General features: G+C 56.3%; 8 protein-coding genes across 8 annotated transcripts; 3 read left to right on the top strand and 5 right to left on the bottom strand.

The window, feature by feature from the left end:
• Positions 1 to 47: 47 nt before the first annotated feature.
• BO80DRAFT_371567 (uncharacterized protein) lies at positions 48 to 2,538 on the bottom strand. Its single transcript, XM_025716488.1, has 2 exons — positions 2,253 to 2,538; positions 48 to 2,143 (listed from the first exon to the last, which is right to left on the bottom strand). The coding sequence occupies exons 1-2, from the start codon at positions 2,388 to 2,390 to the stop codon at positions 368 to 370; spliced, it is 1,914 nt and encodes a 637-aa protein (XP_025579956.1). The 5' UTR covers positions 2,391 to 2,538; the 3' UTR covers positions 48 to 367.
• A 173-nt stretch (positions 2,539 to 2,711) lies between these two features.
• On the bottom strand, positions 2,712 to 4,737 carry BO80DRAFT_344166 (glycine--tRNA ligase; the record flags this gene model as incomplete). The annotated part of the gene is made up of 2 exons (XM_025715263.1): positions 2,712 to 3,095; positions 3,151 to 4,737. 2 exons carry the CDS (start codon positions 4,735 to 4,737, stop codon positions 2,712 to 2,714), a joined length of 1,971 nt encoding a protein of 656 aa, XP_025579955.1.
• Positions 4,738 to 5,006: 269 nt separating this feature from the next.
• Positions 5,007 to 6,906, top strand: BO80DRAFT_420832 (rRNA-binding ribosome biosynthesis protein RPF1). Its single transcript, XM_025718462.1, has one exon. It carries the CDS (start codon positions 5,301 to 5,303, stop codon positions 6,621 to 6,623), a length of 1,323 nt encoding a protein of 440 aa, XP_025579954.1. The 5' UTR covers positions 5,007 to 5,300; the 3' UTR covers positions 6,624 to 6,906.
• On the bottom strand, positions 6,889 to 8,617 carry BO80DRAFT_75486 (class I SAM-dependent methyltransferase). The gene is made up of 2 exons (XM_025724767.1): positions 8,121 to 8,617; positions 6,889 to 8,046 (listed from the first exon to the last, which is right to left on the bottom strand). Exons 1-2 carry the CDS (start codon positions 8,264 to 8,266, stop codon positions 7,155 to 7,157), a joined length of 1,038 nt encoding a protein of 345 aa, XP_025579953.1. The 5' UTR covers positions 8,267 to 8,617; the 3' UTR covers positions 6,889 to 7,154.
• A 1,060-nt stretch (positions 8,618 to 9,677) lies between these two features.
• Positions 9,678 to 10,609, top strand: BO80DRAFT_420830 (aminoacyl-tRNA hydrolase). The gene has a single exon (XM_025718461.1). The coding sequence runs from the start codon at positions 9,691 to 9,693 to the stop codon at positions 10,474 to 10,476; it is 786 nt and encodes a 261-aa protein (XP_025579952.1). The 5' UTR covers positions 9,678 to 9,690; the 3' UTR covers positions 10,477 to 10,609.
• On the bottom strand, positions 10,608 to 12,190 carry BO80DRAFT_75483 (amphiphysin-like protein RVS161). The gene is made up of 6 exons (XM_025724766.1): positions 11,922 to 12,190; positions 11,793 to 11,843; positions 11,605 to 11,650; positions 11,466 to 11,539; positions 11,252 to 11,399; positions 10,608 to 11,193 (listed from the first exon to the last, which is right to left on the bottom strand). Exons 1-6 carry the CDS (start codon positions 11,932 to 11,934, stop codon positions 10,740 to 10,742), a joined length of 786 nt encoding a protein of 261 aa, XP_025579951.1. The 5' UTR covers positions 11,935 to 12,190; the 3' UTR covers positions 10,608 to 10,739.
• A 3,203-nt stretch (positions 12,191 to 15,393) lies between these two features.
• BO80DRAFT_430841 (serine/threonine protein kinase SAT4) lies at positions 15,394 to 17,025 on the bottom strand (the record flags this gene model as incomplete). Its single annotated transcript, XM_025720714.1, has 2 exons — positions 15,394 to 15,525; positions 15,583 to 17,025. 2 exons carry the CDS (start codon positions 17,023 to 17,025, stop codon positions 15,394 to 15,396), a joined length of 1,575 nt encoding a protein of 524 aa, XP_025579950.1.
• Positions 17,026 to 19,738: 2,713 nt separating this feature from the next.
• On the top strand, positions 19,739 to 20,558 carry BO80DRAFT_420826 (uncharacterized protein). The gene has a single exon (XM_025718460.1). It carries the CDS (start codon positions 20,033 to 20,035, stop codon positions 20,372 to 20,374), a length of 342 nt encoding a protein of 113 aa, XP_025579949.1. The 5' UTR covers positions 19,739 to 20,032; the 3' UTR covers positions 20,375 to 20,558.
• The last annotated feature ends 1,919 nt before the right edge of the window (positions 20,559 to 22,477 follow it).

Below are 22,477 nucleotides of genomic sequence, written 5' to 3'. Positions count from 1 at the left end.
AGGGGGACCTACCCAAGAGAATACTTTCTTCTTCTGTGATAATAATAAGCACCACCAGGCCCAGGGTCCATGATAATAGTACAGTTGAATGTGACACGGTCAATAATAGCGTACAATCGTAGGTATAGTATAGTAATCGAATCGAACATGACAAGAAGACTGCCCCGCGTTCCGCAATCCATGATCTCAACCACCACCACATCCAAGCATTGCCCACAATAAGCAAACAGTATGATACCCGACTTCATCTAACCGTCCATCATCCATTAATCATCAACCTCGAAACCTCCCACTTACATCCATCCCCCGCTCCTTAACAGGGAGACAATCATTAAGCAACAAGCAATCAGAACATACGAGCGAGGAATCAAACAACCTCCTCAATGGGCAATTCCGGACACTCGGCCCCGAATAACACGCCATCTAGGATCGACTCGGTGTCGTCCGCAGATGGCTCGTAGCCTGCGTGTGTGAGCTGATGGATCCAGCGGTGACGGGTCGCCGAGGAGAGGTCTTCCCAGCGGTGATGTTGATGCTGGGTGCTGGAATCGGAGGACTCCGCCGCGACAATGGGGTCTGCGGAGTCGATGAGGAGGGTGTTGGTTTCTGGGTTGCAGTGGATCAGGAGGGGTTGTTGGGAGGAGGTGACGAGGTCGTGGAGGGTGCGGACTTGAGGTGGAGTGTCTAGGGTGGTTTCTGGGGATGGGGACGCAAGAGGAGGCGGGACATAGTATGGGCGGGCGACGGCGTCGCGGATGCTGGGGGATAACCAGTCCGTGGCGCCGAGGTAGGGGGGCATGACGCCGCGGATTTCGGTGAAGGCCTGCAGGACGAAGCAGACGATGAGGATGGAGAGGAGGGCCGCGACGCCGCTGGTGAGGTTGGTCCAGATCTCGGACTCGCCGGGCATGGAGAGGACGTAGCGCGGATAGCGGCTGGAGGGGGGACAGGGGGAGAGGGGGAGGGTGTGCACGACGACCGTGTTGCCCATGCTGACCGAGGCCAGTTTGATGTATTGCGGAGGGGTTTCGGGGGTGACGGGATGGGAGGGAGGGTGGAAGGGAGAGAAGCAGAGTTTGGTCATGGAGAAGGGGTGGACGTCGCGGAGGGAGGCGAAATGCTGGAGCGCGCCGTAGCGATGGGTCGTCGGGTTGAAGTCGAGCGTCAGGAGCTCGAGGGACTGGTCGCTGCCGGAGATCGCGACCACAGCCTGCTGCTGCTGGTTGTCCGGGTCGGAGCTGGGGCCCAGGTTGCAGATGTCCAGGCCGAGCCCGATCTTGATGGTTTTGCGGAGCTTCTTGCGGCGCACGATGGTTGCCTTGCCTGCGGGGGTGCTGTTTTTGTCGGAAATGGCCGGGCGGAGATCCAGGAGGACCAGCTCACAGCCCTTGCGGTCGGGGGCGTTTTGGAGGAGGAGCAATGTAGTGGGAGAGAGGAAGCGCAGGGCCCGGAATTTGGGTCTCGTCCGGGGTCCCTTCTCGGGCCAGGGCGTGGTGTAGACGCATTGCACGTCGGGCGAGGCGTTGGAGCGGGTGTCGGCCGATATCTGGCAGATGCAGACGTCAATGCCGTTGGTGTAGGCGACGCGGAACTGGCCCTCGCCGACCAGATCGGTGATGTCGACGTCCTCGGCCTCCTCGTCGCTGTTGAGACGGATTCGTCCGATGACGTCGGATGCACTGGGGGTGGAGGTGGCGCTGAAGAAGACGATCTCACCGGCCGGGGCCAGGCCGGTTGCAATGACCGCGACTCGTGGGGATTTCGAGTCGGGTTTCCATGAGGAGAGGCGCAGGGTGCGCTGGTAGGTGTCGGACGAGGCCTTGGTGCCTTTGATGGTGCGGAAGAGCGACGCCCGGGAGAGCGGCGTGGTCTTCCCAGGGGCTGTGGACGCGGCGGCCTTCTTCTTCTTCTTGCCTTTGGAGGAGCTGGATTTCCGGGGAGGATAATCGATGCGGAAGGATCGCAGATGCTGGTTGTTGTCGCGCTTCTGCTCCGCGACGGAGCTGTTGATGCCGGCCAGGGCGACTATCGCGTCGTCGGTGGCCTGGGCGGCAGCGAGGGAGGTGACCGAGTCCTCATCGCGCGACAATTCGATATCGACGACTTCGGAGATCTCCTGGCGTTTGGAGGTATCGAGGAGGACCTGCAGGGCGCTGGGGGGTTAGCTGGAGGGAGCCAGCACTAGGAGTCTTGTAGCGGTGGGAGCACGAGCACGAGCATGAGCATGAGCACGAGCCACGGGGCAGACTTGCGATTTTGTTACCGACACCACTGCGGCCCTCGCCTCCACCACCAGCCACCAGCAGAAAGCCGTGGTTGCGCGGGTCGAAGTCGGCGGCAAAGAGCGGGCACGAGAGGGTCAGTTTGGCCGAGGGGATCGTGGGAGCCATGCTGGCGGGGCCCAGACTGACTGAGCACGGGTCGATCGGAGGAGGGAGACGAATGGCAGACGTGGCGGCGAAACGGACGGGGTGATGCACCGAAGAGAGGAGAGAAGAGAGGCAGAAGAAGCCAGCATGACGGAGAGACGGAGAGACGGGCGGCCGCGGAGCATCTCTTGGCGATCGGCCGGGATGCGGCTCTACTTACGAGTATGTACCACTACGCCCTACAGAAGCATCTAGAACGATATCACCGTATATTGCGTGACCCTCTATGGCCGCACATCCGGCGGTCTCTAACATGCACCGTTTTATAATCCCATTCGCCGCTTACTCCACCTCCTGACCGGTGAATTCCGGCAGGCGCTTGCGCACATCCTCCCAGGTCTCCTCGCCCTCCACCAGGGACTTGATCGCCTGCGCGATCTCGTCCTCGCTGGCACGCACCTGCTTGGTCGTGTCGCGGTCGCGCAGCGTGAAGGTGTTGTCCTTGACGGACTGGAAGTCCACCGTCACACCGAAGGGCGTACCCAGCTCATCGTTGCGCGCGTACCGCTTGCCGATACTGGCCGACGAGTCGTCCACCCGGTTCGACACTCCCATCCGGCGCAGCTTGGTCGTCATGCGCTGCACCAGGGGCGCGAAGGACGAGTGCGTCGACAGGGGAACGATCAGCACCTTGGTGGGGGCAATCGCAGGGGGGAAAGATAGAACCTAGACATTATATTAGCATCTGGTGCAGTAGAGGGGGAATAAGAGATCGACATACGCCACGGGCCTCATCGCCTTCACGGGACCAGTAGACCTGCTCAATCATGCTGTACAGGATACGGCCGATACCGAAGGACGGCTCGATGACATTGGGCGTGTACTCGCGCACATTCTCCACGCGGGTGCGCTTCTCGATCTTGATCAGCTCCTTGTCGAGCTCAACCTTGCCAGTGGGGACACCCTCCACCTCGACCTCGATCTTGCCGGTCTGCTCCAGGTCGAGCGCGAGCTTCTCGCGGAGCTCCTGGGACAGCGCATCGATGGCGGCCGTGACGCTCTTGCCATCCTTCTTGAAGCGGGGACCGAACTTCTTCTTGTCCAGGTCGATCTGCCACTCCTCCACCCGGAGGGGCTCGGCCCGGGTCTCACGGACGACCAGCGGGGCGCCGGTCTTGTTCTTGTGCACGGTCAAATCGTAGGCACTGCGGTCGGCGCAGCCCACGCACTCGATCCAGCCGTAGCTGGTCTGCAACTCCGCATCCCAGCAGTCGGCGGCGTAGTGGGCCATCTCGTTGGCCATGTGCTGACGGAAGCGCAGCTTCTTGGGGTCCACACCCAGCTTGAGCAGGAACAGCTGGATACGAGCCAGGAAGTAACCCAAGGTCTCGTTGTCCACCAGGCCGGTCTCCACCGCCTTGCCGATGGTCATCTGCTCCGTCTTGGTGCTACCGGACAGCTGGATGTCGCGGTTGAGCAGGGTCATCTCGACGCCCTTGACCTCCTCGAACCGAGCGTGCTTCTTGCCACCCTCGGGGTCGACAAAGTGCTCAATCTCGGCCATCAAGAACTCACGCACACGCAGCAGACCGGCACGGGGGGAGATCTCGTTACGGAACGACTTGCCGATGGAGGCGGAGGCGAAGGGCATGGACTGCTGGTTGAACTCCAGCAGCTTCTGAAAGTTGAGGAACTGACCCTGGGCGGTCTCCGGGCGCAGGTAGCCGGGCATGTTGCTGCTGGGTCCGATAGAGGTCTGGAACATCAGGTTGAAGGCCACGGGGGGCAGGAGGTTGCCATCGGTGGTAGGGTTGCGGATGTCGTACTTGGCGATGATCTGCTCGAGGGCGGGACCGTCGAAGTTGTCGATCTGGGCCAGAATCTCCTCGTACTCCTTGACGACGGCATCATCCAGCTTGACGACCTTGGTCTGCTTGACCTTCTTCTTCTTCTTGGCCTCCTTCTCCTCGTCCACCTCGACCTTCTGGCCACGGGCCTCCTTGTCACCCTTGAGACGGCTCTCCAGTACCTCCTCCACCAGGTGGTCGGCGCGGAAGATCTCGCCGGTCTTGGGGTCCTTGCACATCCAGTCGGCGAACTTGTCGACGTGGCCACTGGTCTTCAGGATCTCGTGCGGGGTCAGCATGGAGCAGTCGACCTCCAGCATGTCCTCCTCCAGGACGAAATGCTTGCGCCACAGATCGACGATGTTGTTCAGGACGGCGCAACCGGGCGGGCCATAGTCGTAGAGACCGGAGACACCACCGTAGATCTCGAAGGAGGGGGTGTAGAAGAGACGGCGGCGCAGCATGGAGTCCAAGACGGACCGGTCAACGACCTGGCCGGTCTTGGTGGTGACGGAGGCCATTTTGGAGGATTTCTTTTTCTGCTGGGAGGATTGCAGCTGGTACCGGGCAGCAGCGGAGGGGGAGGACGAGAAGGCACGAGGGTGGAAATTGGGGTCGCTTCTTGCGCAAGTGGGGGGCACGCGAAAAGGAAGAAGTTGTCGGCGGGGACGAAAAGACAACGAGGGGCCGCGACAGAAGCGCCGCAGCCACGGGGCTTGCCAGTGACTCATCCGCCCTCGTTGGCGCGCGCGCGCGATGCCCTCTCACCAACCCACCCGGGGTGAGTGGCCGATGCAATTGCGGGGAAGGAATGGGCTGGAAGGGTCCAAGAGATTGGCCGACCGTTTTTTCGACTGGCAATTCCCTGCGGGCGATTAATTGGGGGGGCTGCAAGAAGCAGACCAAACAGCCCAAAGCCACCATCACGAGTCCCGCTGAGGTAAGCAGTCCAGCCCTGGCTCACCGCCGGCAGAATAGTTGATCCGCCAGATTTTTTTGGCTGCCCCGTTTGGGTAATCGGCATCATTCTCTCCAAAAGTTCATCTTCCATCTTCAACCTTTCCCCCGCCATCCACCCGCCACCATGGTCTCCAGAAAGTCGATGTCCCGGCCGCCGCCGACGGCCGGCCTGGAGGTCAAGCCCCGCAACAAGATCCAGCGCAAGATGCTTCACATCAAGCGGAAGCGCGCCAAGGATGCCGCTCGTCACGCCGAGCGACATGCATTCAAGAAGGAGGAAGCTAAAAACCCCAAGCTGAAGGCGGAGCGGCTGAAGCGCAACATCCCGCTGACTATCGACCGCAAGCGTGTCTGGGATGATGCCGACAGCGACGTGGAGGATGGCCTGGGACTGAGTGTGGATGTTGAGCGCATCAAGCGGCGCAAGCAAGAGGAGGAAGACGAGTTGAACCGGCCCTTGGACGAGAACGAGCAATCCTCGGAGGGAGAAGAAGAGTCGGAGGAGGAAGACGACGACGTGGACAGCATGCTCGCCAGCAGCGACGAGGAGGACGAGCAGGACGAGGACGAGGACGACGATGACAACAACACCAAGAAATCTACGGACGACAGTCGCGGACGCCACAAATCCGCCCTCCCGTCTGCCACCGAGCGCGCCACCAGTCCATCGCAATCCACCAAGAGCACGAACCTCAGTGCTGTCCCGGACGCCCTAGCCGCGAAATTCCCATCCCTATTCAACACCGAGAAGCCCGTCTCCCCGAAGATCCTGATCACCACCTCGCTCAACTCGTCTCTGCACCACGAAGCCGAGCTCCTGACAGACCTGTTCCCCAACTCCGTCTACGTGCGTCGCTCGCGCCACCGTTTCGCGCACCAATTCTCGATTCGCGAGATCTCCAAGTTCGCCTCGAATCGCAACTTCACGGCCGTGGTCATCCTGCGCGAGGACCAGAAGAAGCCCACCGGGCTGGACATCGTGCATCTGCCCACCGGCCCCATGTTCCACTTCTCCATGACCAACTGGGTCGAGGGCAAGCGTATTCCGGGCCACGGTAACGCCACGGAGCATTGGCCGGAGCTGATCCTGAACAACTTCCGCACCCCTCTGGGTCTCTTGACCGCGCATCTGTTCCGGACCCTGTTCCCCCCGCAGCCGGATATCGAGGGTCGCCAGGTGGTCACCGTCCTCAACAGCCGCGATTACCTCTTCTTCCGTCGCCATCGCTACGTGTTCCGCGAGAAGCGTGAGACGGAGAAGGCCGTCGTCGGCGCGGACGGCAAGGAGATGAAGGGCGCCGAGGGCATCCGCGCCGGTATGCAGGAGCTCGGCCCCCGGTTCACCCTCAAACTGCGTCGTGTCGATAAAGGTATTCAACGGGCCAGTGGACAGGAATGGGAATGGAAGGGTGGGATGGAGAAGACGAGGACGAAGTTCCAGCTCTAATGTTGTCCTTTTCTTTTCTTCTTTACCCTTCTACCCCCCCCCCCCAAAATCATTGTCTCGCTATCTCTATTTCTGTTCATGTTTCTAGCCTTTTGTCGTTGCTCGACTGCATTGGGTTCGGACGGCGTTAGGATCAAAAAGGGCCTGTCTGTTTTTTTCTTATCTTGATTTAAGCCATTAGGGTATGTATGTATGTATGGAGATACCACGTCTGGTAGTCACGACTGGCGGGCTGTCTATAGAATTAGATACATGAGAATCTGATCTGATCTAGCCTCCATTGTGGGTGGGTCATGTCCCCATCATGCCAGGACATTGACTGTCGGTCTTAGTCCTGTGGCCGAGAGATATAGTACCTCTGTTGGCATACCGGTTTCTAACATGTTATGTCATGATAGTCCCGGAGAGCAGTCCTACCTTAGAAATCAAATCAGGTTCACCCCAACACTGTTTCTATGTTCAATGGTATTATTGAATGTCGGTTCATTGTGGTCATGAATAACAAAAACCCAGTAGGTCAGTAAGGAGGTACTACGCATCCAACGGCTTCCGACCCGTGATGATTCGCACGCTCGCCCGAACTCGATATCCACCGGCGAGAATCTCCGCACGCACCTGGTCACATAAATCCCGCACCTCCTCGGCAACCCAGCCGTAGGTAGCCGTCAACGGACGCAGACTGATTGCTTCGAGGCCCTCGAGGAGGGCAATGAGGCCCATTTTGCCGAGGGTGCGGTCATGGGGATTGTCCGGCCACAGACCGATGGGGAAGGTGTACTCGTGGACGTGGATATCGACGAAGCCGTGGGCGCTGAGGAGAGCGGGTTGGAGATGGGTCAGGTCGCGCAGACAGCCGGCGGATTCGGCAGCGGAGCGTAGAGCCGAGGAGAAGAGACGAAGGTAGGAATTGGCCGGCAGGGAGGTGGCGGGCTCTGCGGCGAAGTCGGTATCGGCGACCTCGAGATATCCTCCGGGGGCGAGGTGGTGGAAGGCCTGCTGGTAGATGAAGGGCCAATCTGGGAAGGCACCGGCGAGGCCGCGGAGATGGATGAGATCGAAGGGGGTGTGATAGGCCCAGTCGTTGCGGGCGTCGTCGAGGTGGAAGTACACGTTGGGGAGGTCGACGTGGCCAAGGCCGTTGTCGAAGACGCCGATGTCCGAGGCGATGATGGTGCTGTGGGGGTAGGCGGTGCTCATCTCGATGGCCCAGTCCCCTGGGCCGGTGCCAATGTCGAGGATGCGCGGTGCATCAGTGGCGATGGGGGCAGCGGTCAAATGGCCGTCCAGCAGGATGAGGTAGATCTGGTGGACGATGTTCAGACGGGTTTGTTCGGCTTCGTCGTTGGGCATGTAATAGGTTTCGTTACAGTATCGGCGATCGTTCTCCTCGACGAAGTCTATGTGTTGTGCCTCGTGGGCATTGCTGTCGTTGCGGTTAGTACTCCGTAGGTCCCGCCGAACAGGGCCGAAGTCTTGGGGAAGCAGATGCGGCCTTACATGAAGTCCTCGTCGGCGGAGTCTGGGTCCGGGTCAGAATGGGGCTGCGGATGCATCGTCCATGGTTGCTTTTGCGCATGCTCATTCTCGTCCACCTCGACCAGAGGCTGGTCTTGGCCCAACGGCTGGAGGTCTTTTGCCGCCATGACATGACGGACTTGGAGGGTCGGTGAAGGGAACGGCGCATCAAGTTCGGGGTTTATAGAGGGTCTTCTCCTGGAGGAGAAGGCCAAACACCCGCCCGATCAGCTTAGGGCAGCACTTCCTGCAATGGTTCTCGTTTGCCTGCTGGAGTTGTAACCATGGGCAAAAAGTCATGCGAGTCCGTCGAACATGAGCCACGGGTCCTGAGATCGAACTTCAGTGACACGTGTGAGGTGAGTAGTTCATCGTCCTGGTTCGGCCCAAGAGGGCAAGGAAAAAGCAAAGAAAGAGGGCGGAATATGCCGTGAGTGACGCGGCGGGTTAAGCCCCGAGGCACAAACACGGAGAATTCTCAACGGTTTGCGAGTGCCAAAGGAGGGCGAGGATGAGTCGAACGGCTGAGCCGGATAGTCGGGACGCACATTGGCCTAGTGAGAAAAAAGCCTCGCGCCCCCTGCCGGGGGAGGAGAGGGGAAGGAAGCCGGAGAAAAGTAGAAGGAAAGCGTTCCAGGACCGGAGGATGGATTAGGAGGGCAGTTGATCAGCGCGAGGCCCCGATAGCCCACGGAGGCCGAAGGCTAGTTGCTGCAACAAGCGTGCTGAGAGGCTGAGGGCAGCCTCTAGACCCATCGATGCAGGCCAGCCTGAAGGGCCGGTTCGATCGACCGGGACCGCCCATTTCCTGGGAATCCAACTGCAGTGCAACTAGCGAGGCACACGAGACGCCATGCAGCAGATGGTCCTTTCATTTCCCTCTTCGGGGAGCCCGCCCCGTTGCAGGCTGACAGGTCCGCCGCGGTTCCCTGGTACTGGGTCAGGCTGTTGGTACACACTATGCTCGTCTGTTGTACGCCATAGTAAGCACTGAGAGCCTAATGGGTTGGTGAAGGGTGGCGGCTGGTTGACTTGAGCCTTGTCCTTCTCAATCATGTTGACAGGGCCAGGTCGTTGGCTAGTCGGGTCATGCTACTCCGTAGTTAGGTAGCATTACAAGGATCAGATCCGTTGCTGGGAGATTGCCATGCGATAGTTAGGTAATTCGCTAACTACTCCGTATTCTGAGTCAGAATGTGAGTCAAAGAGTCCATGATCGACTGAAGGAGGCTGAGGGGAAGATTGTGGAAGTAGTGACGATATGGTCAAAAGTCGAAAGGATGATATCAACAGACGAGCAGGAACTCCTCCAGCAGAAGTCCAGAAGTTCCAGAACGATCACCAGAACAAGAGTAACCATATACTCCGTACTCTACTCTCCATCGAGAAGATGGAGAAGCCCGAACCACGGAACGGGGCCGACCCCAAACCACCACCCGAAAGTCAAACCCAACCACCACCACATCCAGTTCCATCAAACCCAAACCATCATCACGAAGTCTCAATTCCCCCCAAAACAACACCCCCCCCTCCCCTCCCCCCTTCTCTCTCAATGTCCCCCGCCACCCCCCCCTCCCCAACAACACTCACCCTCAAAACCCCGCGCCGCTTCCTCTTCATCGCCTCGATCGGCAACCCCCGACCCTATCGCCAAACGCGCCACAGCGCCGGCCACATCCTGCTGGAAGCGCTGACGCCGCTGCTCCCCGCCCGGGCACCCCTCATCTCCTCCCTGGCCCAGTCCTCCAATGGCCCCCTCTTCTACAAAACCTGGCACAGCCCATCATACATGAACGAATCGGGGCCCAAACTCCTCCGTCAATTCCAGACCTGGCTGTCCGCGACCCAATCCGATACTTTCAAGAATCTCGTTCAGCGCGGACATGTCCGCGCCATTGCGACAGCACCCGAGCATCAACATTCCACTGCGATTCCCGAGTGGCAGGTCCGGGGCGTGGATCCGGTGTCTCTAAGACAGTTCTCGCCGACCTTGGTCATTCTGCATGATGAGTTGGAGGCGCCGTTGGGGAAGGTCCGCGTGAAGAGGGGCGGGCCGGAGAAGGCTAGTTTGAGGGGTCATCGGGGATTGATCAGTGCGTTTGAGAGTTTGAGAGGGAAGGGACTGTATCCGCCGAAGAAGGGGGCCGCGGTGGGTGACTTGTCGGTGTTGCGCATCGGGGTGGGGATTGGGAGGCCCGAGACGAGGAATCGTGGGGATGTGGCGGATTATGTTCTCAAGGAGATGAGTCCGGCCGAGTTGGCGGCTGTCAGGGCGGCGGCGGTGCCGGTGTTGGAGGTGTTGGCTGATGAGCTGTATTGGGAGGGCAAGGAGGAATGATTGGATTTGAGGTGGCTTTGTGATACCCCTGTTACTACTAGATTTTGATTCCTCATAGAGATAGATAGATGGTCGACGCGGTTCTAAGGATCATAGATGGAATGCCCAACAATTGTAATTTAACAATGAGTCACCCCAAGCGGTTTTGATGCACAAGCAAGAATAATTAAAGCGGCTATCAGAGAACACGACAGGCTCGCAGGGTAATAAATAAAACACACAAGCAAGAAATGAATGAACCCACCCAAAGCAATATGACCCCATTACACAGTTCCGGCTATGCTCAAATCCCGAATCTCCTGCAACACCTCTTCCACCCGGTTGTCCAGGTCGCCCCGGGCGTACTGATCCCTCGTCTCCGCATCCAGGTACTGCTGCACTTGCGCCATGCGCGAGTAAGCCTCGGCACAGAACCGCAGTTGAATCTTCACCAGCGCCTCGAAACTGGGGTCCAGGTACGGCACACGCAGGTCGATGAGCTGGGGGAGTTCGTTGAAGAGCTGCTCATTCAACTGTTCGTAGGCTTGCTTGGCAATCTCCGTCTCGCGCTCCATCCGGGGAAGCTTCGTGGCGTCCTTGTCGGGCTTCTCGACCAACTTCTTCACCTTGGCGCGCATCGAATCATAATCCAGGAGCTTGTGGTTGCGCTTCTTAATGCACTCGTTGATATCGGGGAAGTAGGCACAGAATCGGGAAATCGGCTCCAGCACGGTCGACCTAGGGAGTCACACATTAGTCGACATCGGGGCCCCACCATCGCAAGATCCGAACCTACCGGTACGGTCCATCCAGGGCCTTGATCGTTTCGGCATCCAGGTCCTCCACGGCTTGCTTGTAGCTCCGACTCACACCGTCGTTGGTTCCCGCATCGCCATAGAAAGCATCGATGGTCTCAGCAATACGCATCTGCGAAGCGGTCATGGCTATCCGTCATCGTCCCAGCATCAGCACCCCAACCAACCAAACCCAGCGCTGGAAGAATCACCCACCTCGTAGCGAGTCCAAGTATCCCTTCGCTTCCTTCTGTAACCGATTGGCGGCCGCTTCCATCGTCCGGTACCGACTATACCCATGGCCGTTAGCGACCTTGTTCCAGGCCCACCCTCAATCCATCAAAGGACACCATACCGCTCTTCAATCTCATAGTCGCGATCGTTTGTGCGCTCCACATGACCTATTCAGCCCAGCACCATGGGTCAGTATCCGGGTTTGTATCGGTCCCACCCAATGACGGGGTAAGGTGTATATGTCGGTGATGCTCATCTCCGAAGCAAGCGGGGAGGGCGATCGCCGAGGGGGGAAGGGCTTAAACATACCCGTCTTCATCATCACCTGCGTCGTAGCGCGGTTGACATTTTTCTTGAATCCTGTAGACCGCAGAGTGACATGTCAGAAGGATGTTCTCAGAAGCACGCTTCACCAGATGGAACGGGTATTCTGCGCACCTGCCCAGGACATGATGGCAACTAGTGGTCGAGTAGTATTTCGGTAGAATAGGGGGGGGTTGTCGGAAGAGAAGGTTCGGTTAGAGCAGTATGAGAGGACAGTCCTCAGGAGGAGAAGCGGGAGATGATCGTGGGTGAGGTGAGACGAAAGGCACAGCCCGAATGAATGCAAAAGGCCTCAGAATCCAGATGCCCGATGCGGGACGGATGATGTTCGGAGACGTTCGATTGCAGTGGCTGTGCTCATCGTTTCCCCCCCGTGGCGGTGTCAGGTTCGGTTTTACTGTACGTACAGCCCTACGGTGGAACAATACGGCGCTAGGTTGTAAATTACTCGGAAGTAACGGCGCTACTTTTGCGTACCGAGTTCCGGTCGGGTCTGACGTCATGTTGTTCCCCTGTCGCGAGAATCTGGCAGCCTGCCATCAAACCCTCTTCATGATGTCAAGGAGTGCGAGGATCGACCTGTGCCTGAGTCGCCGGAGACGTCATGATGGGATTGATAGCCCTACAAGGTTCTAGGTACTACCCAGGCGCATTTGGTTGGTAACGCGCATGTTGTTGCGCTGCCATATCGACCAGTCCATGCCGCATACTGCACCTAGTGCAATCTTGGACATGGCGGAATCGGCAGGGAAATCTAGAAGTATAACTAAGGTCATCGGCGTAAGGGGTATGGGGTACTCCGTACATGTTACCCCAAATGATATGATTATGGTCACACAAACATTCCTCGGGCTTTCTGAATCCCATCCGAACCATGAGCTGCAACCATCTGCGCTCCACGATTCTGATGTCGGGGATGATGTAGATATTGCTTGACCATGCGATGAGAACCGCGCTTCTCCGCATCTGCCCGCATCTCTATCCAGTGTAATTCATTAGCCTGCAGGCGGTTACCAATCAGGTACCGAGGCCGATCATTTCACGACTCGAAGAAGGATCGATAAGCGCTTCGGCACACATGGAAGACTCAAGTCTCCAATGACTCCTGTTGAATTGACTGCAACTTCATCGGACTTGCTTGCCCTTAAACCAAGACATGCAGCGATTGTGTATCACACCATATTCGACTTGCGAAGGAGACAATTTGCTTAAACCTCCTGGACATAGGCGCCGACCTTAGTTCGGGGCTCGGCCATCTCGTTGACGAATCCCAACCCAAATCCTACTCCATCGGGCTAGTAGATCCAGCCTTGCATGGCTGACACCGACTGTCGGTTGCCAATCGGGTTACCCGTCAGGGTCGTGTGCGTTGGAGGCCCTGTCTTGCCCATAATTGGCTTGATTAGGTAAAAATGGTGCTGCCTGTCCGCGTTGCACGGCGGGATCCATCTGGGCGATTCCAGCTGCATCCTCCGTAGGGCTGGCCAGACTGCCGACGCTGGCATTCCAGGGTAGGATCGGGCAGTGCCTCGAACCAAGGGGGGTTCGAAGTTGGGTAGAAGACGGTTAGAAAAGAAATTCAGGAAAAACAAATGAGTTTACGAACAGGCTGTCCTCTTCACAGCACACAATAGGGTACAACACCGGAACTTCTTCAACGGTGAGACCGACCACCACCACCACCAACACCAGCTGCTGAGCTGTCCGATCTCCACCAGCCCAGGGTTTCAGCAAGCTAGCCTTCCCCCGAGGATCGCTTCCTATTGAACGAGGATTCGGGTTCCTTTTGGGGCTGCATGATGCGCCAAGCAAGCTTGATCTGGCTCGCGTCCGGCGTCGCCTCCGTTTGCAGCTCGGTACGGGAGGCAATGTTTGGGTGTCATCGCCAGCTCCATTGGCCAGTCTGCCTACCTGAGGCATCTGATGCATAGTACAGCCATCCATCCATCCCAGCGTACCTCGGGACATGAGTTGGAGTCTTCCAGACCCCCTCTCTCAGCCATCCGCGTCTCCATTGGTTCCGCATGGCGCGCGCTGAGGGAGGGAGAATGCAGTCTTCCTTGGCTGCCTAGGAATCTTGGCGTCGACAGAAATCTGGTCCCAAGACAATAGTAGGAGGTCGCTCGTGCATTGGGCCCCGTGCTAGTTGTACTTTTGATTCACGCGTCCAGACAGGTCTTGGATGGCCCCACACCAGAATGATCCTGGTGTGCGGTGTAAGAGATGTGCTTGTTGCGTGAAGAATCGCCCTATCGTAGACGTCGGCGTGTCGCCGTCTCAGCGGCATAAAGGGGATGATAAAAAGCTGGGATACCTTGCACAGCCCCCGGAAGAAGAACGGTTACTGACGTGATAATACGATCGGGCAATATCGCGTTCTTTCAGGGCCGGGGTGGGCAGCGTGACAGTAGCAAGACAGCCAGCCATGGTGTTCAGGCCGACCGGGGCCCTCCACCCAGCAGAAAGCGACTGGACGAAGCAGTATTCCCAAGTCCAAGCGGACACTGCCAGCTGGGATGAAGTCATCACCCGATATCTACCTAAGCCCCTGGAACAATCCGCTCCGGGCCATTCAGAGATGCAGCATCCAGACAAGAATCAAATACTTAACGCAGACTCGGACCCTAGCAGTAGCAGCAGAGTTCGGGTCCGAGTCATCGGACATGGTCGATTACACGTTACAACGGGGAGTGAATGGACACAATGAAATTGGAGACGGACAAAGCGAAAGCCAAGCTAATCAATTGATTTGCTGCACAGCGGCTGGCGACGGCCAACTCACATGACCCCCCGCCTGTCGCCCGCCAATCGCTTCCCAACTCAAGTTAAGATACATAGGAAAACATGACGAGGAGGGCCATGTTGGATTAGATGTTGCAAAAGGGTATCCCAAAGAAAATCACCCCTCCCATATTGATACAGCCTCCCTGATGCTACATCCCACCAAACCCATGACGCTTCAACACCGACCATGATATCGAAAAGAACAAGACCCGGACTAAAGACAGGTGAAGACGGTCAGTATGATCAACAAAACCTGGGTAAGAAAATAAAGTCCCTGTCGATGAATATCATTCAGCAGCCCCTGACGAGTCCCATTAAACGTATATAGAAATTGCGATGATATCAATGAAAGCCCCGGATGCCTGAACGGAAAGAGGTATAGAACGTTAATAGGGAAATGATGAAACTGAAAACGAAAGGAAAGCTGGAGAATGGAAAGATGGCTCATAGGTCATGACTCTTCGTTGCATTGGCATGAAAACATGACGACCAAACTAAGCCCATAAGCTAGTAGGCAGACGAAAATGGAACAAAACACATGCGCCGGTATAATAGTGTAGAAATCAATGGTGCCTCCTTCTATAGAACAGTCAAGAAGGACCGAACCCCCCAAGTTAAACGGGAGAAACACATGAACCACCCGGGTTTATGTTTTAAGCAGTCGCCAGAGGCCGACAGAGACGGAGCCCCTCACAAGGGATACACAGCCCGGAACAAACGTCCGATCAATCCGCCGAGACCATGTCTCCCTTCCGGATATGCCACCTGAGCCTGGACGGCACAACGGCACACCGCATTGGGATCAGTATCCTTCCTCACCAGCCTTGCACAGCTTGATCTCGCGAACCCATTCGGATTTCAAGACCTGTGAAGCATTGATGCGGCGAGAAGGGTTGGGGTCGAGAATGGAATAGATCACGTTACGGCAGCGGGCCTGCGAGTATTGTCAGCTGGTACATCCTTGAATCCAATGGGGTCGGTCAGTCCTTACCCGATGCAAGGTTTCAATGGGAGCGTAACCATCCTCATGTTTACGACCCTCCAAATAACGCTGGTAAAATTCATCCTCATCCTTCCGGGCAACTCGCCAGAGATGGCGCCCAGTCCTCATGGCCATGTAGATGACACCAGTCGCCCAAACATCAACCGCTCTTGGGTCAAATTCCTTCTCAATATATTCTTCCGGGGCGATGTAAGGAGCTGAGCCACAAAGGCCCGCGGTCATGTGGGCTTCTTTCTCCCATGCCATACGGAAGCATTCGCCATTTCCAAAGTCCGTGATTTTCAGAGCTCCGTGGGTGGTCAACAATAAGTTTTCGGGCTTGAGATCCCGGTGGGCAACGCCCATTTCGTGCATATATTCAACGCCACGCATAAGCTGCTTGAAGAAGCAATCTGCCTCGGCCACTTCGAGTTTTCCGGCAGCCAACACCAGGGTGTAGAGATCGCCACCTGCGCAGTACTCCATCACTTCACAGTAATCACCTTTAGCATCCTGCAGCAGGTCGAGGGTGTGGATGACGTTGGGGTGGCGAAGGGAAGAGGAAATGCAGAATTCAGACGTCAAGCGCTTCTGATACTTCTTGGTAGTCTCTTGGGGGCGACGGCGGAACTCTTTGACTGCGTACAGCTGCTCCACCTTGGAGTCTCTTGGGTCCACCTTGTGGGATATGCGAACAATACCAAAGGCGCCGCGACCGACGATCTCCTGACATTTGCCGTATTTATCGACCAGCGAAGCGGTGGCATTCGGACCGCCCTTCTTGTCGGCGGCCAACTTATCCCGTTCGTTCTTGAACTGGTCGATCCATGTGGACATGAGCGACAACTGTTGCTCCTCGACGTGATCTTCCTTCTTCCTGCCGCCGCCTAGCATGTCCCGTAGTAGGTCGGTCAGTTTCTCTTGCCGTCTTGCGCTCCTGAGGTGATGGCTGTGAGTGCCATCACCAGGCAAATCAAAACGCCTGTGGACGGGAGGAGCCCCTTCCTTTTGCTCTTTGCCATTACTAGACTTCGGCTTCTTGTCATTGTCTTCTTTTGTAGACGCCTGTCGGGACGGAGCTCTGGAAGATGGCTTGGAGGACGGCTTGGAGGAGGGTTTCGAGGTAGGTTTCGTTTGTTTGATGCTGGCATTGGAGGGAGCTTTAACACTTTCTGAGCTGCTGTCGGAGAAGTCGCGATGTGATTCCGGCTCTTTCAGGGTGGACTTCCCGGTATTGGAGAACATGCGGGAGATGCGATTGGCCATGGTAGGTCTAGCGATCTTTGCGGGGGTCGGAGGAACGGGGAGAACATCCCCGTTCACGGCGGACAGATTCATGCCCGCTAAAGCACGTGTTACCTGAGACTCTCCATCGCGGGAATCGTTGGAGAACTGTGAGGCTGCGGCGGAGGAGACTGCGGAAGGTACTGGCGAAGCCGATTGTGGAGTCATGTGCGGTAGTGAGAAATGGTGGGTGCACGGAGGTTTAAGAGGAACAAGAAAGCCCCCGTGACAAGGTGGGAGATGGAAAGCCTACAGCGCGAAGCTGCAGAGGCCAGCGACAATGGCTTTTGGAGGAGATTGAGAGTTGCTGAGGAGAATTGGGAGGACGGGGGAGAGAGAGGAGAGAAAAAAAGTTGCGGTGGCCCCCGTCAGAGGTGGTGGTGGTGGCCTGAGGCGACGGTTTAGACTTTGTAGAGGTGACGGAAGTGACTTCGGATGTGGAAATTACAATAAGAGTTTTTGAGTCAAGGACGAAAAAGAAATCATGCAGCCAGAGAAGAAAAAAAAAAGCGAATAAATAAAAAAACAAAAGAACACGACAAGAAAAAAAAAAAAAAAAGGGCACGGCGCAACAAGGCACGGAATGCCCAGATGGAACGGTACAGACTAGGGTCCTCGAAATAAGACTTGGCTCGTTGCCTTGCGAATTCCACTTAAAGTCAGGGAGGAACAGCTGTGGTGATGAAAATTACCCCGGGAGGAGGAGGCAGCGTATGGAGGAACTAGACGGGAGAACGAGACGAGGAGGAGGGCTCCTTCAGGGCTGCCTACCGGGGGGGCCAGGTTGAAATACCCTAACTGGTACCGTAGTCCGCCGCGGGCGTTGCAGGTTGGTTGGTGCCGGTAGGTAACCTAACCTCCTACTACTAAGTTACTAACCTAAGCATGAGGACGATGGAGGAGCCCTGATGGGGGGGTGGGCTGGCTAGTTCGCTTTTGCTTTCTCCTCCCAGCTACCAGAAGCAAGCAACCAGATGATGATTGACTGACTGTTAATATTATTATTGTGGTCTTATTAATAATCCTCAAATTGTGGGAACCAGTACCAGTGTAGCCTCTGGTGTACACTCGGTGAGGTTACAAAGATGAGGGACTTTCCCGTTGTTACCGGATATGGAAGAAAGGACAGAGCGCCCCTCTTCGCAATTCTCCCCTTCCAAGTCTCCGATCCAGGTTCTCGTAAATGGGGGATGGGATATCTTTCAGGTTCCAGGTCTCGGGTCAGCATCGAGTAAGAATAATGAAATCAAGCTGAGTGCCAGTAGGCAGGTCCTCATACGCTCGCTACCGCCTCCCGTTCGCAGGTCTGAGTTGGCCTGCTGGTACGGTAACTGGATGGTATCATACCAGTTGCAGCCACACTGGTCCACTTCCCACAGAACAGAACAATATGTGCCTCCTGTGTACTCCGTACGGAGTACGGAGAGGAGGAAGGTTCCCTGAATGTACAGGGAACTTTGCTGTGTATCATCCTGCTTGCCTCTACGGATACAGTCGGCTGTGCTTCACCGCGCCCCTACTCGCCACTATAGATTTGTCTATGACTTCATCCAGAATATTCCAGCTTAATTAATAATATCATGCCTGCGCTCGGGGGATTCTGGCAAGCAGCCTGCGGTGGCAGCACTCATGACTAGGGTACCTGGTACGAGGGCAGTACTGGTGGTAAAGGTGGTAAAGAATCCGCAATCGGTTTTGCTGACGACCAGAGATATAATACCAGAGTGGCGCGGGCGTTTCCTCCTCCAACAACCTTCTTAACCTGGCTAAGGTACAGAGCTACTCGTAGTACTCCGTTCTCCGTCCTCGACCAGAGTCATGTCCTCTGCGACGACTGACTGGGCGAAGTTCCCATCAGCTGTCCGTGGGTCTGCTTCCGCGTTCACATACATCAGCTCCTAAGTACTTAGTAGCCATCAGCTCCGTCTCGCTTCGTTATTCCGGCCGTTATTACGCGCAACCAGTATCTTTGATGGCCGTGAATGGAGGATCGATCGTTCTCCCAGGAAAACAGCAGCTTCCCCTCATTTCCTACACGAAAATCAGTCGGATGACGTCCGCCTTCCCAGCCAGTCTCAGGCGGGATCCTCCACGCTTGGTCTCGCTTGGTGTCGCACATTCCCCAAAATGACGTTTGTTCCACGACCGTATCGAGGATGCGATTAGTCACTGACTCCTGGCGACCTTAATTTTCGGATCCCAGGACTGCAGATGCCGCACAGCCTCAATCCAACCCTCGGTCCCCGCACATCATCATTGACGGGAGCCGATGGCTTGGGTGGCTCACGGACTCGCTGCACGACTGGTTGGCGAGGCGAGTTTAGTTCGATGCTGGTCGAGTCTAGTCGGATGCCTGATGCAGGACTATGATGGATGGAGAGTAGGGAGGTCGTAGCTTCCTGTGGCGGCTCCTCCCAGCGTGGCAGAGAGTCCACCTTCATCTCCAGTGCCGTAGGTTTCCTCGAACTTAGACGACTATCCTAGATGACTACTAGTATCCGACGCAGCGAAGTCATGCTACCCGCATGAGGGGTAATGGCTCAAGTAAGACTGCGCCAGAGAATCGTAAAGTCGATACTAGATGGTTTAGCGGCCAACCCTCTCGACCCCCCTTAGAGTGCCGTACCCACCCACCAGTCAATTGTCGCATTGTGCTTTCCCACGGTCTCTGCGACAATGATGCCAAGCATCTATCTTGTCTGCCTACGGGAGGACAGGAGCAATTCCATGCGATCCTGTCGATTCTTGGACCATCACTGAGGGGCTGGGGATCACTAGGAGCTACATGGCACTAGGCGAGAAACAGTCACTGCTGCTCGGGTATGTGGGCAGGATGCCAGGATCCCTCGGTGCCACCGATATACTTACAACATCCTATCTGTCGTGGAACCCTTCCGCGTCAATAATGGACGGGACTGCATGAACCTCAGATAAACTAGATACCTACTGTCTGGACCACGGGATGGAGATGGTTCTAGCCAACAGGCACTCGCCTAGACACGGAGAAAAGCTACTGGCATTCATCGTTTCGCAGGCCCCTTACTTGGATGTCCTGGCCTGTGATCGGATCATGGACCGTCTTCCTTCCTCCCTGCGAATATATCGAACCGCACCAGACTTGTTAGTCTGAGATGGAGGCAACTTTCCTTCATGCACACATCCCGTTTAGGTGTCGATGCTCGAGGGTTCCGTGTGGGGGGTCAGCAGGTATCAAGAATCAGGGCGAACGGATGTCGAAAGTTATCAACCTTCATTTCAATTTTCGGAGCTGGTTGCGAAATGGAAGGAGCAGCAGCAGCAGCAGCAGCAGCAGCAGCAGAAGCAACAGCAAGGCCAAGGTAGACGGCGCCTCCGTACCCCCAAGCCCTTTAAACAAGCAACTATAGATTGCAAAGCAGGTAACTCTCAAGCCGTCTGGCGGTCATTGCTCCGCCGAGAAGCTCTATCATTGGCATCATCTGCAGCCCGAGAGACCTGGCGACCACTCCCGGGAATTGGAAGTTGGACCACACAGTGACTCCTACTCCATCCGGCCGGGCTAGCAGTAACAGTAAATGTCTCCCAGCCGTTTCGATTGAGCAAAGGGGATCTCCACCTACGCACTAGTAGAGGGTTGCAAAATGACGTGGGTTCTCCGTAAACCACTGCACCAGACGTCGGCCACTCGTTACTCTTTCGGTTGACGGGCCTAAAGCATCAAAGAAGACAGGTGGCTGACTGGGGGAGGGAGGGAGGGAGGGGTTGCGCAGTGGGCAGGTAGGGATCGTTGATTGATTGACAGCCACCCTGGCTCATGTCTAATTAACAGCCCAGGTGGTGATTTGCGGAGATCCGCCGATAACCATCGTGCTACAGGACGTCAGGAACATGTGTCTGGCTGCTCCCTCGGAAGTGTTGTGTACTTGGTCCGTACTCCGTACCTAAAGCTAAGATAGCGTGGGCTTTGAGAGGGCAAACCGTGTGTGTCAGACAGTCAGACTTGTACCATGCCGGGCAACGACTGGAACTGAAACCGAGATTGCGAGCTTCGAGGATCCCACGCGACGAGCCAAACTAAAAAAATGTTGGGGGCAGAAGAACGGAGAAAGGAGGACTAACCAACTACTATCTAACTAGGAGTATCTAGTACATCAATACAACTGGAAGCACCGTCGGGGGGAGGGGACGGGCAGGCGACTGAACCGGACGGGGCGGCGGAGACTCGATGCCTTTTCTGCATGATGGACGGGCGTGTTGAGATCCATTTGCACGAGGGATTTTTCCCAGCCAATGGCAGGGTCTGCGATCCGACAAGAAGAAAGGGAGAAAACGGTCCCGTCGAAATTAGGATGATTTCAGCCCACGATGGATGGATGCACCAGCAGGTGGGTCGGTCCGAGGGGCCTTCATGTCTTGTCTACATTACTAGTCGGGGGCCACTAAACCTGGCCGAGGCTTGGTGGAAAGCTAAGTGTTTGATTCCATTCCCTAATCCATTGAGTTGAGTTGTCGATACGGAGTACGCGCGATACACACAGTACATCCATCTGCTTGCCTACTTACATGCAGACCGACCGGAGAGAAAGATAGAGCTCTCGATCGGTCCGGACCTAGACCTCCCCCAACTGCAGTCATTGCAGCAACTGCAGGCCGTCCAAGCTCGACGGGATTATCAGCTCGTCTTCCGTACGTTAAGTCTGCAGTAGTGATTATGATTTGGGCCGATCGCTGATAACCGGGGAGGATTGGGGGAAAGAGGGGCAAGCCAACAACCCTGGCTCCGGCTGCATACATCTGCGGGCGCAACAAAGCAATCGGGGCAATGAACAGCAGATCAGCATCGAACTAGACGCTCCCTCAAAAGGTAATCAATCAATCAATCAATCAATCAATCAATCGTGATGATAATGAAAAAGAAAACACAAATGGAGGAGAGGACCGGAAGGCCCAGCAACCGCCTTCCGATACGCGGCGAAGTATTACCACGAGTGGACCTCGAGGACTACTATGACCTATGTAGATACACCGTGTGACGGTACAAAGGATGTACGCCGTACGCCGTACGTGACCGTCGTGACGGGGCCGAAAAACACCCGGCCGAACCCCAGGCTGCGAAGCCTGCAAAGATGGAGATTAAGTCCGGAGTAGGAACCCTGGCTGTGGGCAGGGGTCTGGCTTAGGCACCGGCGAAAGGCGGGCATGGCATGGTGTGTAGGCATGATGAGGAAGGAGTAGGAAGCAGTCAGACTGGATTGACCGCTACTATCGAGTATCTGGATCAGACAACCACCAGCCCGCAGCATGGGATGATCAGACTGCCCGACAGGATGATATCGTAATGACAATTACAGGACCCTCTTGGGGTGAATTGAGGATCAACCATTATTCTGGTGCGGGAAGACACACTGCCATGTGGTATGATAAATGCTAATGGCGAATCGTCCTTAATCTTATTGTCGCCGAGTCCCCAGCGGCGGGACACAAGACAGCCACCGCATGGGGATCATCCCCCATCAGCCTGTACGAGGTACACAGTAGCAGAGGTCGTGTTATTGGCGCCGTTCAGCAAACCCAGCAGTTACCTCGATGGAGTCCTTCGTAACTCCCCGTTTCTCCTCCTGGTTGGGCCTCACCTGCGGGA

This window comes from Aspergillus ibericus, assembly GCF_003184845.1.
Source record: "Aspergillus ibericus CBS 121593 unplaced genomic scaffold BO80scaffold_2, whole genome shotgun sequence".
NCBI lineage: Eukaryota > Fungi > Ascomycota > Eurotiomycetes > Eurotiales > Aspergillaceae > Aspergillus > Aspergillus ibericus.
Note: the sequence above shows the minus strand (reverse complement) of the source record. Positions and strands in the feature narration are given on the sequence as shown.